This window comes from Pezoporus occidentalis, unplaced genomic scaffold, assembly GCF_034315485.1.
Source record: "Pezoporus occidentalis ecotype Australia unplaced genomic scaffold, CSIRO_AGI_Poc_V1 ctg68, whole genome shotgun sequence".
In the NCBI taxonomy this organism is placed as follows: domain Eukaryota; kingdom Metazoa; phylum Chordata; class Aves; order Psittaciformes; family Psittacidae; genus Pezoporus; species Pezoporus occidentalis.
Genome location: NW_026916030.1, coordinates 1,253,759 through 1,269,852, shown reverse-complemented (window position 1 = coordinate 1,269,852; position 16,094 = coordinate 1,253,759). Strand labels below are relative to the sequence as shown.

Genomic DNA, 16,094 nt, shown 5'->3' with positions numbered 1-16,094 from the left:
ATCGCAGCCACACCCCTGGCGGCGCTAAGCCCCGCCCACCCACTCCGGGCCACCGCGGCTGCGCAGCGAGGCTCCCGGTGGCGGCAACATGGCGGCCGCCATAGCGTGGCTGAGGGGGCGCGCCTGGGGCCCGGCCCGGCGGTGAGCGCGGCCCCGTGGGGCGGGATGGGGCGGGCGGGGAGGGGGGAGCCGGGAGCCGTGCCCGGACCCGCGGCGGGGCTGCCCGGGCACTGACTCGGGTCCCGCTGCCCCGCAGGTGCGGGCTGGCGGGCGGCCGGAGCTACAGCGGCGGCGGCGCCTACCCCAGCGTGTCGCTGACCTGCCCGCTGCCCGGCGTGCCCAAGGCGGTGTTCGCGGCGGCCGAGGGCCGGGAGCGGTTCGAGACGCGGGTGTCGGTGCTGGAGAACGGGCTGCGTGTCGCGTCCCAGAACAAGTTCGGGCAGTTCTGCACCGTGGGCCGTGAGTACGGGCGGAGCGGGGGCAATGGGGCCCGGGCGGAGGAGGGACGCGATGGGGCTGTGAAAGTGCCACTGACTCTTTTTCTCTTAACGCTAGTTCTGGTAAACTCGGGATCAAGACATGAAGCGAAATACCTCAGTGGCATCGCCCACTTCCTGGAAAAGCTGGCCTTCTCCGTGAGTCCTGTACCGGGCCCGGCGGGGTCTGTGAGGGGCGCTGTAAATGTGCACAGCTTGAGCAGCACCAGGGTCTGATCTGCTGCTATGGGTGGTGGCAGCATGCCTAGTTAGTTACTGGGACTGCAGATGTATTTTGAAGGTCCATTGTGCTTTCACCTTCGCGGTTAGTGGGTGTAAAATAGAACCGTGGAATGGTTTGGGTTGGAGGACCCTTAAAGCTCATCCAGTCCCAACCCCTGCCACAGGCAGGGACACCTTCCACTAGAGCAGCTTGTTCCAAGCTCCTGTATCCAACCTGGCCTTGAACACTGCCAGGGATGGGGCAGCCACAGCTTCTCTGGGCACCCTGTGCCAGCGCCTCAGCACCCTCACAGTCCAAGATGAGGCTTGTTCTGGGCTGCCTTGAAGGTGTATGAACAGTTACTGCTTTACTAACTCATAGCGTTGCTGTTTTCTTTCTTAGTCCACAGCTCAGTTTGGCAGCAAAGATGAAATTCTCCTCACCTTAGAAAAGCACGGGGGCATCTGTGACTGCCAGGCATCAAGGTATGACTCTCCTCCATGCTCCATCACCTGAGTAGCTCTAACACTGACAGTACCTTGAGGTGTCTGTTCTGGTGTGTGGCAGTAAAAGCGGCTTCTTGTTTGGAAGGAGCAGAAATCCATTGTGGTGGCTGTGCAGAAACTACAAAAGTGAACCTGAGAGGGGTATAAAAGTCTGTAGGCAAAGCATGACCTAGACTGGATGTCCCAGCACCCTCTCCAGCCAGACCTCAACAGTGTCCAGTGCTGGACACCACTTCCCTGGGGAGATTATTCCAATGACTGGTAGTTCTCACTGTGAAAACTTTTCCTTTTGTGTCTGGTTGGAATCTTCCCCAGGAATAACTTCTCAGTGACTTCTCAATGCAGAACCCAGGCTTTGTGTTGCAGGGACACCATCATGTATGCTGTTTCTGCCGAGGCCCGAGGCCTGGACACAGTGGTCAACTTGCTGGCTGATGTAGCACTCCGGCCCAGGCTGTCAGGTGAGGGAAGAGGAGTCTCTGCCTCAACAGAACAGACTCCCAGTGCATAACTTGCTGTTAATCTTCATGAGATTGTGTTCATCAAGAAGTTATGCAGAGATCAGGGATTTTGCGTGGTGGTTGTGATGTGTGATCTCTTCTTTCCCTCGTATTACAGATGAGGAAATTGAGATGACTCGAGCAGCAATTCGATTTGAGCTCGAAGACTTGAACATGAGACCTGATCCAGAGCCTCTCCTCACAGAAATGATCCATGCGGTAAAACACCCATTCCATCTTCCATGCAGCCCCTGTATGAGACATACTGCGTTCTCTTTTTCTGTTACTAAATTACATTTCAGTGGTGGGGAGGGAGAATTTTGTTGTCCCTCCACTTTGAAATCCTCCATTCTACCCACATGAAAGATTTTAACCTAAACTGCAATTATCTATCACTTGTCTTTGTTGACATGGGTGACAACATGTCACTGAGTTGTGCTGACATTAGTGAAATGATGCTCAGCCCCTCCCCTCTTACATGTCTCAAACAGACAAGCATCATTCTAAAGCAGGAAGGTTTAGATGGATGGATTGAAGTAGTATTTGTTACTTTAGTGTATCTGTTTCCCTTTAGGCAGCCTACAGAGACAATACAGTTGGACTGAACAGGTTCTGCCCAGTGGAAAACACAGACAAAATTGGCCGGGACGTTCTGCATTCCTACCTGAGGAACTACTACACGCCGGACAGGATGGTGCTGGCCGGGGTGGGAATCGAGCACGAGCAGCTGGTGGAGTGTGCCAGGAAGCATCTGCTGGGAGTGGAGCCGGCGTGGGGCAGCAGCCAGGCCAGGGATGTGGACAGATCCGTGGCGCAGTACACAGGAGGCATTGTCAAGGTGAAAGGAAGGTGGAGGTGGTGTCGTGCCTCGTCCTGTCTGTTGGAGAGGCAGATTTGGACCTGAGGTGGTTTCTCCATAGGTTTTGATTTTAATATCTGAGGGACAGGTTGATTATTGGGAGCACATCAAGCTGGATGCAGTGAAGGTGAAAATCAGTCCTGATAATCTGTCTGCCCTTCCCACAGGTTGAAAAAGATATGTCAGATGTGAGCCTGGGCCCTACTCCCATCCCAGAGCTTACCCACATCATGATTGGGTTAGAAAGCTGCTCATTTTTAGTAAGTATTAACCTAAAATCCCTTGTTCTGTGCTTGAGGAATCCCAGAATACTCTCTCATTATGCAAGCACTGGCACTCTTCCTGCTGATGCTGCACGTACAGACAAGCAGCATTTCACTGACAGTTTGAAGAAGGCACTGACCTTGAAGTTCCTCTTGTGCCATGTCTCTTTGTCCCTCTTTACTCACCCCAGACTCTCAGGAGCTCTGCTTTTAACTGACTGAACTTCTTGTTGGCATTCAGGAGGAAGATTTCATTCCCTTTGCAGTATTGAACATGATGATGGGAGGCGGAGGTTCTTTTTCAGCTGGAGGGCCTGGCAAGGGCATGTTCACCCGACTGTATCTTAATGTGCTCAACAGGTTGGTTTGCCTTTCTCTTTAAGGGGTAGCAGAAACAGTCTTCTAGCAGGTGGCCTGGAATTCTGTCACCCTCCACTAGCCCAGTCCATCCTTTCACTAGGGAATATTAACAGAATTGGCAGTAGGTACCAGTGATACAGCTCTGTGGTGTTCTGGGCTTGGTCTCAAGGATGCAAACGAAGAGCAGGAAGTAGATAGCACGTGCAAGAATCCTCAGAGGCAGGAACTGACCAGTCCCATTGGCATTGCTGAGAACCCTGACAAGGCACTAGGAGGGGTCTCCCTGTCCATGTTGGTTTAATTTTTACATTTAAATTCTCGTTTTTATTTTTTTTAATACTGTTTCTATGCTCCCAGGCACCACTGGATGTACAACGCGACCTCTTACCACCACAGTTACGAGGATACAGGTCTCCTGTGTATACATGCCAGTGCAGACCCAAAACAGGTACACAGCCCTGTATTCAAAAACCTGTTACCAGACCCACTTATTACCAGACAGCAACGTTCTAATCTTCTTTCAATTATCTGCGTTCCTAGGTTCGAGAGATGGTGGAAATCATCACAAGAGAATTCATTCTCATGGCAGGAGCTGTAGGAGAGGTGAGCAGCCCAGTGTGTGCACTTGGCAGATGGTCTTGGAGCTGAAATAGTACATTGCACTGGCCGGGCTAGAATGGAGTTTTGTAGATAAGCATGTCTGTATTTCTGTAAAAGAATATGGTAACTTCAGCAGCACATTCAAAGAGGAAGGTGTTTGCAAAACTCTTTCTTACACAGTACCTTGTGCTAGAGCACTGGCCAGGCTTTTGGAAACATCCGTTTGTATTTGCTGCTCACTGACAGGTAGAACTGGAGCGAGCGAAGACGCAGCTGAAGTCCATGCTCATGATGAACCTTGAGTCTCGGCCGGTTATCTTTGAGGATGTGGGCAGGCAAGTGCTGGCAACAAACACAAGGAAGCTACCTCACGAGCTGTGTGCCCTCATCAGTGAGTAGACAATGCTTTTCCTCAACTGAACTGTAGGTACAGTCAGCATTGCGCAACTTACACTCTTGCAGCACAGATGAGTTGCTTTAGGAAGCTGGGGGGCATAAATACTTCAGATACATATTTCAAACTGATCTCAACTGCTTACAAGCTAGCACAATGCTTATTTTTGTTAGAAGGAAGGAAAAACCAAGCAGGGTAGAGAAGCTCCAGAGTTGGTGATTGATTTTCTGAGCACCAATCACTTCGTAAAGCATCTTTATAAAGCTTCATGCTCTTCAGAATGTAGTTGTCACACCTCTGGCTTTGTTTTTTTTCCTGCAGGTCAAGTGAAATCTACTGATATCAAGAGAGTGGTCACTAAGATGCTCCACAAAAAGCCAGCTGTGGCTGCCCTGGGTGACTTGACAGATCTGCCCACCTACGAGCACATCCAGGCAGCGCTGTCCAGCAGGGACGGGCGGCTCCCACGGGTGTACCGGCTCTTCCGATAGACCCTGCACGTGCCAGAGCCGCTGCCTTTTGATATGGTTTTGAGATGATAATATTGCTGCAAACCACTTCCCCTCTCTCCCCCAGTCTTTCCAGGCAGACTCTGCAAACATGGAGCTATGCTGCAGCTGAAATAAACTGCTTCAGAGCACTGGGCTCTGAAGAGCTCGGTACCTTGGGCTTAAAGGCCCACCCTGGCTCTGGATGAGTACTTTGACCCTCTGAGTAGGTTACAAGAGAGGATGGGTGTATAGAGCCTTCTCTTGGCACTGGGGAGAACACTGCAAGCCAAAATGTCCATCATTACAACTGAAAGCATGTATCTGAGCAGAAGTCACTGCTGTGTGTTACCACTAAACCATACCAGCAGCAGAAGCAGAGCGGGCACACTGGAGGCCCTGGTGTGTGCCCTTGTTGAGGAATGGGGTGGCATGGTAAGAGCTTGGCTTCTGTATCTGAGTTAAAAGAATATTTATAGCTGCTACCAAGGTGAACAAAGACTTGGTCAGACTGAATTAAGAGAATACAGGTTATTATCTACGTGAAGTTAGGCGACAAGTTTCCTGCAGTCCAGGTTTTGTTACAAGCATCCTGGATCCATTTCTTCAGCGTAATTTACCAGCTGCAGTACTACTAGAATTCACATGTTTGGAAATAACAGTCATTTTAGTAGAGCTCAGAGAAAAGTAGACCTATGGCATAACACTTACTCTAGGATAAAAGTGATTCTGTTCTTCAGGTTTTTCACTTGTAAGTGAGCTATGCTCAAGAACAAGGGTTCTTTTACTCCAGAGATAGTGTATTAACAAAGTTCATTCTCAAAGGAGTCACTGCTACTGCATCTGAAACTTGTACCTACTTCTTCATTGTCAGTCAGATGAACTTAAGGCCTTGCAAAGAGAGAACACAATTATCAGTCTTGCAGCAGAGATGTAGCTCAGCTAAGAGCAGAGATCAACACAATACCATGTAGAAAGCTGATGCGCTTGAAATTGGCTGGCACTGTTACAGAAGGACATGAAGTGCCATGCATGTGACACTGAAGAAATGGAGACCCAAAAGAGAGGACTAAAACATTTGATTTACACAACTCCCCTAACATACGGGCTTAAAACTGTAGACAGCTGCAGTGCAGCACTTCACTGGCTAGGTGTGTATTGGGAGGAGCAATCAAACTGGGAGCAGAACACTGAGGCAGCTATTGCCTGCTTTATCCCCATACCTTTCCTTGTGCAACTAGAAGAAAATGTTGCATCGCTTCTTGTGGAACCCACAGTGTGGAAATCCTATTCAGTTGTTGTGTATGTATGTTTGTAAGAAAATAAAAGAGAACTTGACATGGAGTAGTGAGAGTTCTGAAACACGTTAGTTAATGGCTGGGTTTCATGAACTGGCAGGTGAAATGTGTTTTGTCTGTTCAATGCAAGTGATTCCAAAGGAATCTGTCCTGCTCTTCCAGGTGAAGCCGAATGGCTCAGGGCACCCAAACAGTGTCACACAGTCAGTGCTGGTTCTGACATCCTGGCAATAAGAGCTGGTGCTCATTTCTGGTATTGCATTAATTTATTTTTATTCCTTTAAAAAGAAAGGAAATCAAATACCTGATGGCTACAGCCAGGTCAGTGCCATGAACGTTTGTACCGCAGAACAGAAGCTCTGTCTTGGACAGCTTGCATAGGTAGCAGCACTTCCTCCAAGTTGTTTGCACGGTGGTTTATGTACTAAGGTGATTAATGATCCAACCCATCTGTGGCCATAAAGAATTCTTAAGTATTAGCTGTACGTGACCATTTTACCAGTGCCATACTGGTCCATGTAAGACGTTTAGCCTTAAGACAACACTTCAAAACCAGGAAGTTACTCACAGTTCACTGAATTGGAAAAATCCAAAGGAATTAACTAGTATCAGAGGTAATGGGACTGTGCTGATGTGACTGGCTGCTGTGTCTGCATTGACATCCCCTAGCATCCTGATCCCTTTGGTGAAGCTGTACTCAGACCAAGTGTCCTGCTGTGAAGGCAGGCAGCAGCATCACCCCTGCGGAGGGCAAGTGAGTTAAGGAAGGGATTGTTTCAGTCTCAACAGTCAGATACATGGTGTGAGAGATTGATTTTCCCCCTTAGCAACAGAAGGCCTATAGAACAGTTATTGAAAGGCAGTATCCCTACACTTCCAATGTACATTCACACAGATCTTGTTGCAGAGGAACAAAAAAGCCCAACACAGGAGCACTAAGCTTACACAAACCTGCCCAAGTCCCCTCACTGGTCCCTGTTATGCATTTGACAGAATACCACCATACATTTGGCTACAGATAAGGAGAAGAAAACAACCCCACAACATAAGTTAACCAGATCAAACCAAACAGACAAACAGATTCACCTTCCTGCAGGCTTTTCTGAGGTCCCTTGTCATGCCAGTTCCAGAAGCTGGGCCCCCTGCATGGAGTCATTTTAGAGGCTGCATCCGGTTGCTTCCAAAGATAGTATGGTTAAAATGAAATCAATTACATCTGTTGGGATGGATGTCCTACATAACTGACTCCATTTTCTTCAGCAAAAGCACTGAGCTACACGGATTAGCTCATGCAAATGAATCCAGGATGAGGTTTAAGACATTCTGCAGGAGCCACAGTGGCTGCCAGAGGTGCTTAGGCAGACAATTCCCTGCAGAGTTTGTCATGGCCTGAAATCCTCTTTCCGGGCACCTCTAACACAGAGTTCTGAGCTCAGGAAATGCTACATATGCTGCTGGATTTTTGGTCCTTTTGCTCTTTCCGTTTCTGAAGTTCCCTCGTAATCCGTCTCTTTATGCCGATTAAATAGAGTTCTCTGTCGAACTGCCCTGCAGCCAGTGGAATGCTACAATGCAAACACAGGGAATTGGATCAGGGTACAAACAGAGTCTTGTTTCCCCACCATTTCCCAACTAGTTTATACAACAAAGGCCAGAAACCTTATTTTTACTTTCTTTAGGCATTCAGCTACTGCTGTGGGCGAAAATGGCTAAAATATTGTTCTTCCACAGCAACAAGTGAAGCTTTTTCACATTGAAATGAAGGAAATTCTGGTTGTAAAAGGCAAATGTACATTCAATTTAAGCATGAAAATGCCAGCATTCATGGGGGACATTCTTTATGACCCTAAACAAAAAAACACTCCTTTGAAAAGCTGAACAAGCTGACTCCTACAACCACACAGTTCTTACCTCAGTCTCTTCTACAGAGGCCAGAGGAAGACCCAGCAGCATAGCTTCACCTATTTAACAGGTATTTAATAGCCATAAACAACAACAGAATAATCCCAATTCTAACTGCACTGCTGACCAAGTGCTTTGAGAAGTCACCATTTTCTAGATACCTGGGTCTTGACATCCCCGACCACGCAGAAAAGAGATGAACTCAATTTCAGCGACAACCCAATTTTCTAAGGAGTTCTATGAGCACAAGAGCCCATGAGGAACTTGGGAGGATCTCACTCCACTGATGTGTTGAAATGCAGCCACCACTGAGGAGGGAAAACAGCACTGCTCCCAAGGAGAGAAAGAGGAACAGAGAGGAAAGCTGTCCATGCTGACAGGAAAACCAGAGAGCTGCAGCTCAGATAAAACAGATTTATAGTCGATTGCAGCAGACTCTCTTTATCTCCCTCAGGAGGATTAAGGAACCCAGCCGCAGGGATTTCAGATGTCAGTGCAAGGTTTAAGCACTCTTACTGCTCTGACCACTGAAAGTGTATATTGGGTAAAAACCCAGAGGCTGCACAGAGCTGCGTGGGATAAACTCTATTTCAGGAACTCTCCTGAGAGGACAAACTGAACAGGAGCATATCCTCAGGTGGAGCCATGGGCAGCCACACACAGGGGCATAAGGAGGTACTAACTTGTCTCTGCCAGGCCTCACTTTCACCCGAAACAAGGCAAACACAGGCCGATGGTCTGAAGTTTTGATCACAGGACACGAGGAGTACTTGACAGCGTGGATATCATCCCTGTACCGACTGCGGAACACAACTCGGTCCTGCAGGGCAGAGAACGGGGGAGAGGGATGTAATTCCTTTAGCACATCCACCTGGAAAAAAGCACTGGTTCACAGGAGACAAATCCCTTCATTTATCACATTCCAATTAGTGAAATTAAGTGTCCTGGACAGGGACACATTCATGAAGAGTGAAGAACCAACAGTGGTTCTGCACCCAGCTCTGAGCACAGCACAGAATGCAATGAGCAGGATGGAAGGCAGGGAAAATAAGACCTGCAGCCTGTGCTCAACTCTTCCTGTGCTCTCAGATTGAACAATCCTTTCTTCCAAGCCAGCTCCACATGCCCTGCTGCCCCTAAGCAGTACATCTCAGCATGACTGTATGTCATGCAGGTGGTCTGTGGAAAGCAGCTTTTCCTCGCAGCTGAGAATCCCCTTTGGAGGCAGACACGGGGCTGAGCAGCCCCTCTGAGCCCCCTGCTCTGAAAACATCCCTACCGTGTAGGAAGGAGTCCTCTGTTTGGAAGTGGTGTCATAGCTGTCCTTTCCTATGTCAAACTTGTAGGAAGGGCGGAAATGAATGTCAGCCTCTTGGAATCCTTTGAAAATAGACCCTGTAAAGGAAGAGAAAAGCATGAGAGACAACATTCCTCCTTCCTAAGAACCCAGCACATTTCTGCATGTATTCAACACTGCTGGCTACAAACAACAGCCATGTACATCCATGACTAATAAAAAAAGCTGGGCTTGGGCTCTAGGAAGGAAGAACTGGAAGCAAGCTCCAGTTCTTACATAGTGAGGATAAAAAACAGGCAGTGGCTATTTAAACAAAGAACACTTGGTGCATGCACGTCCCCTTCCAACGAAAGCTCAGGATGCTTTGCAAGTGCTACTGTTCAAATCCAAATGCCTGAGATTGTGACAGAATTAGGTCCAGTTTATAGAGGAGTCAGATGAAACAGAGATCGGGAGATTAAACCATATATAGCAGAAAGCCCCTTGTACAAATTGCCACTGTATCTGACACCTGCTGACTTCCTTTTTTAGGGAATCTAATGAGAAAGCAGGAAAGGTCTCTAGGAAATAGGGATTTGGCTGTAATTATTTCTCTGTGTAGATATCTCTGCTCCTGGAGACTGGGAAGAAAATCAGCTTCCCCTCACCCCTGCTCATTTCACTAGTGAGCTGGTCATACGCCAGGAGCCTGGACACGTCTGTTTCAGGGTTCTGGTTCAGGATGGAATCCACAGTCTCCCGATCCTTATTTAGCCGGAAGTTAAAGTCACCAAACCAGAAGACTTCATCAAACCGTGTTGTGACATCACCTGCAAATCCAAGCCAGAAGGGTCAGAATGAGGGAGAACTCCCTGAGAGGTTTTGAAAGCAAGAATCCCAAATGTTTCTGCCCTGGATCTTCCCTTTGACTCTGGAAGAAAACTGAAGCATGGGATGTAGCTACACTCAGTAAAATGAAACTCCATGCTTTCAAGTGAGAGGCAGAGCTTACTGAGAGTGTTGCCAGGTGCATGACAAAGGAACGGGCATAAATTCTTTCTTTTTACTACCAGGAGCTAAAATACTTGAAGCACATCCCTAATATTGATAAAGTGAAACCAAAGTGATCTTACTGCTGCTCTGAGAAAAAATACATCACAGGAAAACTCCTTTTGATTTTTCTCTCCTCCTCCATTTCAACTTCTCTCAGATTTCCCCCCAAATTACATCCCACCTAAAAACAATGAATCATGTGAACAGCACCATCCTCAGACAAAAAGAGCTCTGGTCTCTTTCCATGCTGTCTCAGATCAGCACTCTCATTCTCTCTTCCTTAGCACAGACTGAAAACTATGGTACAAACCCTGTTCATTTGGGCTCGCACCCAAGCGAGGTTTCACACTTACTAGAACTGGATCGATATGGGTTTGTGTCTGGAACATTCTTGGGAAGTGTAAGGCTCTGAATGGTTTTATTGTAGTCCAGTTTCCTCTCATTCACCTTGCTGTCCCCAGCTGAAAGACAAAGCACATTACTGCCAACGATGCATCGCTTTCATTCAGTTACCACTTTTGGTTAAAACAGGAGCTTCCAAAGGACATCAGATGTTTCCCACATATAAAATGTTAACACTGACCCAGGGCATACACACACTAAAAAATGATGACAGGGAGTGTGCAAAGAGGGATATAATTGCGCACAGTTCATTTCTGTTTTTTTAAAACCAGTTCTTTTGCGAGTTCAACTACCAAAAAATCCTCTTCCCTTATTGTTCTCAGCTCAGCAATCCTGAGCTTTGACTTCAGCCTGACCTGCACCTCTATCCCCCTGCAGCTTTCTACCTCTGTAAAGCAGCCCCTCTCCTCCCTCCCTCAGGACACTTGAATAAGACTGTAAACATCTCACATGTGAAGTGGGAGGTGATGAAGAGAAAGGAGGTCCCAAAAAAGGTGAAGGAGATTCCCAGAGCTCCCTTGGTTTTGATCTGAGATACGATTCGAGTTGTCACCGTGGCATACTCCACCTCTGGAAGGAGAAAAAGAAGCTGCTTTTACTGAAAAGTCTCTACAGACAGGGAGCAGGGAAGTCAGGGGAAGAACAGCCCTGGAGATGTGATGGCAGCAGTCCTTCAACCTCCCCGCTCTCCAGCTCTTACTGGACCACGCACCTGAGCAGAACCAGATCAGGTCCCTCCGAATGAAGACCGACATGTACAGCACCCCATGGGCAGCTGAGTAGAGCATGACATAGTGGGGGCCCAGTGTCTCCTGCAGGCGGATCTCCCACTCTCTTCTGCAGGAAAGAACAACAGCTGGATCACAGGGATGATACAAGAGACAATAACCAGGAGAGGAAATCAGCGCTGTGAAAACAGAGCAATCCCTCTGATAATGTCAAGTAAGTGTCAGCAAAACCTCCTGGGCTGCAGCAGGCTTCGCTGCTGCCACCGTACCCACTTGCACGTCTCAGGGAAAGACTCCCACTGGGAAATACCCTAAAAAAGCAGAGTCTGACATGAGGCTTCAACCACTCTTCCAGGGTTGATCAGCCTCAGAGAGACTACAAATTGGAAGCATGTAACACTGCTGAGTACATGGCTGCTAACGCCAACAGCCAACCTGAGCTTGCTCATGGCCAGCTCAGACCCGTGGTGAGATGCCCACAGAAATCAGATGGAGTTTTGCTGTTACCTGCTCTGACAACAGCACCAAGGTCTCTATTTACAGATCTTTGTGACATTTCCCTCCCAAACCCACTTCCCCTGGTGCTCATGTAATGGAATTCAGATTCTTATTAAATGTGGGGGGTTTTATTGACAAGATTAATAATACAATGGAGACTACCTCCAGACTAATTAAAACAAAGGAATTAATTAGCAATAAAAGAGGATGGTTCATTACATTGTTTTTGCTACCTGTCTGGACAGCCTTCTTGAACCCCAATGACATACATGTCCTGGGCATAGTCAGGGTCTGTTGGTAATAAAAAGTCATCCAGATTCAATGGAAGTTCCTGTTATTAGAAAAGAAATAAAGATCAAATAGCAATATTGGTTATGCAGAGTTTTAATAGAAAAGTACAAGAAAAGTCCAGGCTAAACTATGAGTTCCGCAGCATACGCAAACAATTCAGGCTTCAAAACCCAGGTGAAGTGATAATACTGAGGAGTCTCCTTCCAAAAGGCAGACTTCAGCTGCTGCCACTGCAGCACTAACCCAATATCCACAGTTCAGCCATGTGGGGCAGTAACGTGATGTTTCTGATTTCCAGTGATGCTTTCACCAAGCCCACAGGCTATTTCCTGAACACCTCAGGGGTCATGAGTGCTCCTCCAAGTACAGCTCCCCAGTCTGCTGGCAGAATCAATCCTGAATTCCTACACTACATAAGGATGTAGGCAGGAGACTGAGCAGCAGGGACATCCTCACCATAAGCACAGAATCATCAGTCATCTTCATATGGCCCTAATTCCAACGGGGTGTAAAGGAGCTGCCAGAAAAAGCCACAGAGGTCCCTGTTTTCATAGCCAGTATCTAAGGAACCCCGTTACAATGCACTCTCACCAAAGTAAACACACCAGAGGGCCTCATCACTGCAGCAAGACAGTGAACTCGGGTGGACAAGGAGCATAGTCATGAATAGGAAAAGCCACCACACCAGTCCTTACAGTAAGGCTGGGGAAACCTCGCCCCTGCCAAAAGACCTGCAGAGACTTCTGGGCACGTACCTTCTGACCCTGCATGTTCCAGGTGGCCACAAAGATTCCAATATTGCGATCAGGGAAATACCTGCTAAGTTCTTCTGCTCCCAGTAAGGCACCACTTGCCAGAAGGCTGCCTTCCAAATAGCTTCTGTGAACAGAAGAGCCATAAGAGAGCATCTAAGGAAAGGGCACAACAGTTGGAATAATGATTGGCAATGCTTGAAGCTTGAGTTAATCAAGAACATACCTTTAGCTCAAGAAAATGGCATTTAGCATTTATATACTATTCTGCTTGCCTGAAGCTCCTTATAAAGTTCCAGTCCTCATGGATCATACACAGGAAAACAAAACCCTTGTCCCAAACCAGCCTTTTCAAAGCCATGACACGAGTACCATAGTGAGACCGATGCTGCACAGGCTCTGTGATGAGGAGCCTGAAGCCATCCAAAGCCTTCAGTCCCCACCGTACTTAGAACATGAAGAGATTGGTTTGATATCTGAGCATCTTGAAGCAGCTCAGTTTACATAAAACACAAAAGTACCTCCAACCCTCCCAGTGTCCTGGTACCAACTTGCTCCGAATCAAGGATTCAAACTCACATTCCTCCTTCAATTCAGCTCAGCATGTCAGCGTGCAAGTAAATGATTTATTGAGTCTGAGGTCTAAAAGAACATCCCATTCAATAAGGACAGCTCTACCCTGCACCGCCTGCCTCTCCCAGGAACACACTGCTTATGAAACCAAAGGGGTATTGGCAAAGGGACAGCAAGTTGAATAAGCATTTTTAATCTTGCTTAAGCTCTGCAAGTAGAGATGGCAGTACACTGGCCTGCCCAGCTCCCAGCTCACTCCAACAGCTTCCCAGAGGGAAATGAGAGAAAAACCCTTACGGCAAACAAGTAATGATCCATCTTTGGGGCTTTTTTAGCAGTAACACTTTACCTCAGAATTCATTTCCCCTGTACCACTGTCTCCCCACTCTTTGGATCAATGATCAGATTTATCCCTCAGGGCCTCACAGACTGCTGTGTCTAACATACAACTGGTTTCCTTTACCTTCTATCACACTTCCTGCCCAGCAGCACCATCAGTAATTCCTGCTGCAGTGTGCGTGTGTGTGCTGTGTGCTGGCAGTGTTCACAGACAGATGGTCTGCAGCCAACACAAGGAGAGGGTTCAATATACTGACAAGCAGATTAAAGCACTTCCAATTAACAGCCTAAACTTAACTAAGAATAAAGACAAATGAGCAACCAGAGCAGGAGGTCAGGGCCATGCCAGGAGAAAGTGCTGAGATCTGCATGGAATCACACCCTTCCTCAAGAGCTGATCCTGCCAGAAGCCAAACAAGCTCAACATCTGCAGAGGACCCTCAGCACCTTACAGGACTGTCATAGCATTGCAGGTACTGCATGATAGTTTTAAGCTAAGCTATTTGGGTATTCTCCTGCCATTCATCATTTCAGTTCAAGCCCAGCACACTTTTATTGGCACAGCTACTGCTCCTTAATTTTAGAAAGATTACTTAAACATTACAAGCAAGCCAGGAACAAACCAAACTTACATTTATGAAAACCAACACCCAGCTAAAAGGAGCAGATCCAGAGTGTTTGTACTAATCTCTTCACCTTCAAATTGTTTCCAGTCTCTGCAGGAGGTTAAACACAGAACAATGTCTCTTCTTGCTGACCAGTTGGAACTTCCCTGCCCCTGCCCAGCAGGATCCCACAGGGCAGCTGGTCCCTGCTAACACCCTAAACCCTTCACCAGGAGAAGCTTGGGGACATACCTGCTGCGGACATCCTTGGAGCGGATGGGAGTGAGCAGGCTGAACGTAGACTTCATGGAGTCCGTGGAGCAATTATCATAGACCATGCCGTTGCCATGCAGCCTGGTATCGCTCAAACTGCTGCTCACCCTCCCAAACTTGTGCTGAGAATACTGTCGGTAATCCAGGCAATCCGAGTCAATCCTGTTTGCTGTCCTCAGCGAGGGAGAGGCCACGCTGAGCTCCAGGGGCGGCAGAGGTCGCGCCGGCATTACCTGGGCCAGCCGGGGCTTGCTGCCTACGAACGCCTTCCCCCGCAGAAGCCCCCCAAAGGCACTGGAGAGCTCAGAGGCTCGTTTCCCCAGGTCGGAGGTGCTCCCTCGGCTCTTCCCCACGGCACTGGCTTCCGAGGCACCCGGTGAACTGTGCAAGGAGTTCTGGTGGCAGCACCGGTGGCAGGGGCCGGCCCTGCCCCGGGCAGGAGGGCTGAGGGACGCTTCCTGCAGGGAGCCGTTGGAGGAGCTCGTCTCGTTGGGGTCCGTCAGACTCTCCTGGCTCGTTCGAAACCGCCTCCACCTCCTCCAGCTCTTCTCATCCAGAGACGCAGCACGCTCCAACCGGGGCTTCTGAGGAGGCCTTGGGGAGAGTGGCTTCATTTTCATGTTGGCTTTGAGTTCATCGGGTAGGAGCTTTAAGGTTTCATTTAAAGCAGTGCCTGCACTTGGAATATCTTCAAAGGTAAGCGCCCCATTGCCACCAGCATCCTTCTTTGCTGCTTTTCCTGCTCTTTTAGCGTGTAGGTCCTGCACTGCTCCACCCTCCGTGCTCCGAGTGACACACGCCCCTGAGTGCTGCGGAAATCCATTTGGAGTACTCATTCTCCCCCAGGTACCAGGAACAGTCACTGCTCCACGTGAAACGCTCCTCACAGCATAGTTTCCTTCCCTTGCTTACCCCGTAGGTTCACGGGGCTCTAACTAAGCCACAGAGACGGCAACTGAAGACAGCTCAGTCTGTGGTGAGGAACGACGGGCAGGCGCAGGCTGCTGCATTGTCTGCAGGATTTCACGCGGTGGGATACCTGGATTTCCCCAAGAGAAAGGCATAAGAATGAAACATCACAAGCTGCAAACTCTGCTCCTGAGCCAGAAAGCAAGCTCCTCACAGGAGCTCCCTCCACAACAATGCCAACCTTAACGTGACCTTGTTAGAAAACCATTGTTCTCCCTTTCAAGAGGTGAGCAGGGAACCGACCTCCCCACCGCCGGCGGCACCACGGCTGCGCACAGATTTCCTTAGGGAACGGTTGCGTGCGCTGGCAGCGGGGAAGGAAACGCGAGCAGCGCGTAACCCGCAGCGCGCTCCCCAGCCCCCGCACAACACCCCCGGGCCGCCCGCAGCACCCGGTGCCCGCGGCCGGGAGGTTTCCCGTGACCTCGGCTCCCACCGCGGGCTCACAGCGGGGAGGCCGCTGCCG

At 48.7% G+C, this 16,094-nt stretch overlaps 2 protein-coding genes across 2 annotated transcripts; one reads left to right on the top strand and one right to left on the bottom strand.

The window, feature by feature from the left end:
• Positions 1–38: 38 nt before the first annotated feature.
• On the top strand, positions 39–5,185 carry PMPCA (peptidase, mitochondrial processing subunit alpha). Its single transcript, XM_062641114.1, has 13 exons — positions 39–141; positions 257–459; positions 556–635; positions 1,102–1,184; positions 1,572–1,666; positions 1,824–1,924; positions 2,280–2,543; positions 2,732–2,824; positions 3,069–3,187; positions 3,545–3,635; positions 3,728–3,790; positions 4,034–4,178; positions 4,503–5,185. The coding sequence occupies exons 1-13, from the start codon at positions 89–91 to the stop codon at positions 4,670–4,672; spliced, it is 1,560 nt and encodes a 519-aa protein (XP_062497098.1). The 5' UTR covers positions 39–88; the 3' UTR covers positions 4,673–5,185.
• A 1,029-nt stretch (positions 5,186–6,214) lies between these two features.
• Positions 6,215–15,728, bottom strand: INPP5E (inositol polyphosphate-5-phosphatase E). The gene is made up of 10 exons (XM_062641104.1): positions 14,639–15,728; positions 12,873–12,996; positions 12,060–12,157; positions 11,313–11,437; positions 11,051–11,170; positions 10,552–10,659; positions 9,814–9,975; positions 9,149–9,264; positions 8,553–8,689; positions 6,215–7,532 (listed from the first exon to the last, which is right to left on the bottom strand). Exons 1-10 carry the CDS (start codon positions 15,493–15,495, stop codon positions 7,400–7,402), a joined length of 1,980 nt encoding a protein of 659 aa, XP_062497088.1. The 5' UTR covers positions 15,496–15,728; the 3' UTR covers positions 6,215–7,399.
• Positions 15,729–16,094: the final 366 nt, after the last annotated feature.

Coding starts and splice junctions, on each gene's coding strand:
- PMPCA (XM_062641114.1), top strand. CDS start 89: ATGGCGGCCGCCATAGCGTGGCTGAGGGGGCGCGCCTGGGGCCCGGCC. Junction 142..256: donor GCCTGGGGCCCGGCCCGGCG/GTGAGCGCGGCC, acceptor GCTGCCCCGCAG/GTGCGGGCTGGCGGGCGGCC. Junction 1,925..2,279: donor TCACAGAAATGATCCATGCG/GTAAAACACCCA, acceptor GTTTCCCTTTAG/GCAGCCTACAGAGACAATAC.
- INPP5E (XM_062641104.1), bottom strand. CDS start 15,495: ATGAGTACTCCAAATGGATTTCCGCAGCACTCAGGGGCGTGTGTCACT. Junction 11,171..11,312: donor CCTGATCTGGTTCTGCTCAG/GTGCGTGGTCCA, acceptor TTCTCCTTCCAG/AGGTGGAGTATGCCACGGTG. Junction 10,660..11,050: donor CATCACCTCCCACTTCACAT/GTGAGATGTTTA, acceptor TTTGTCTTTCAG/CTGGGGACAGCAAGGTGAAT.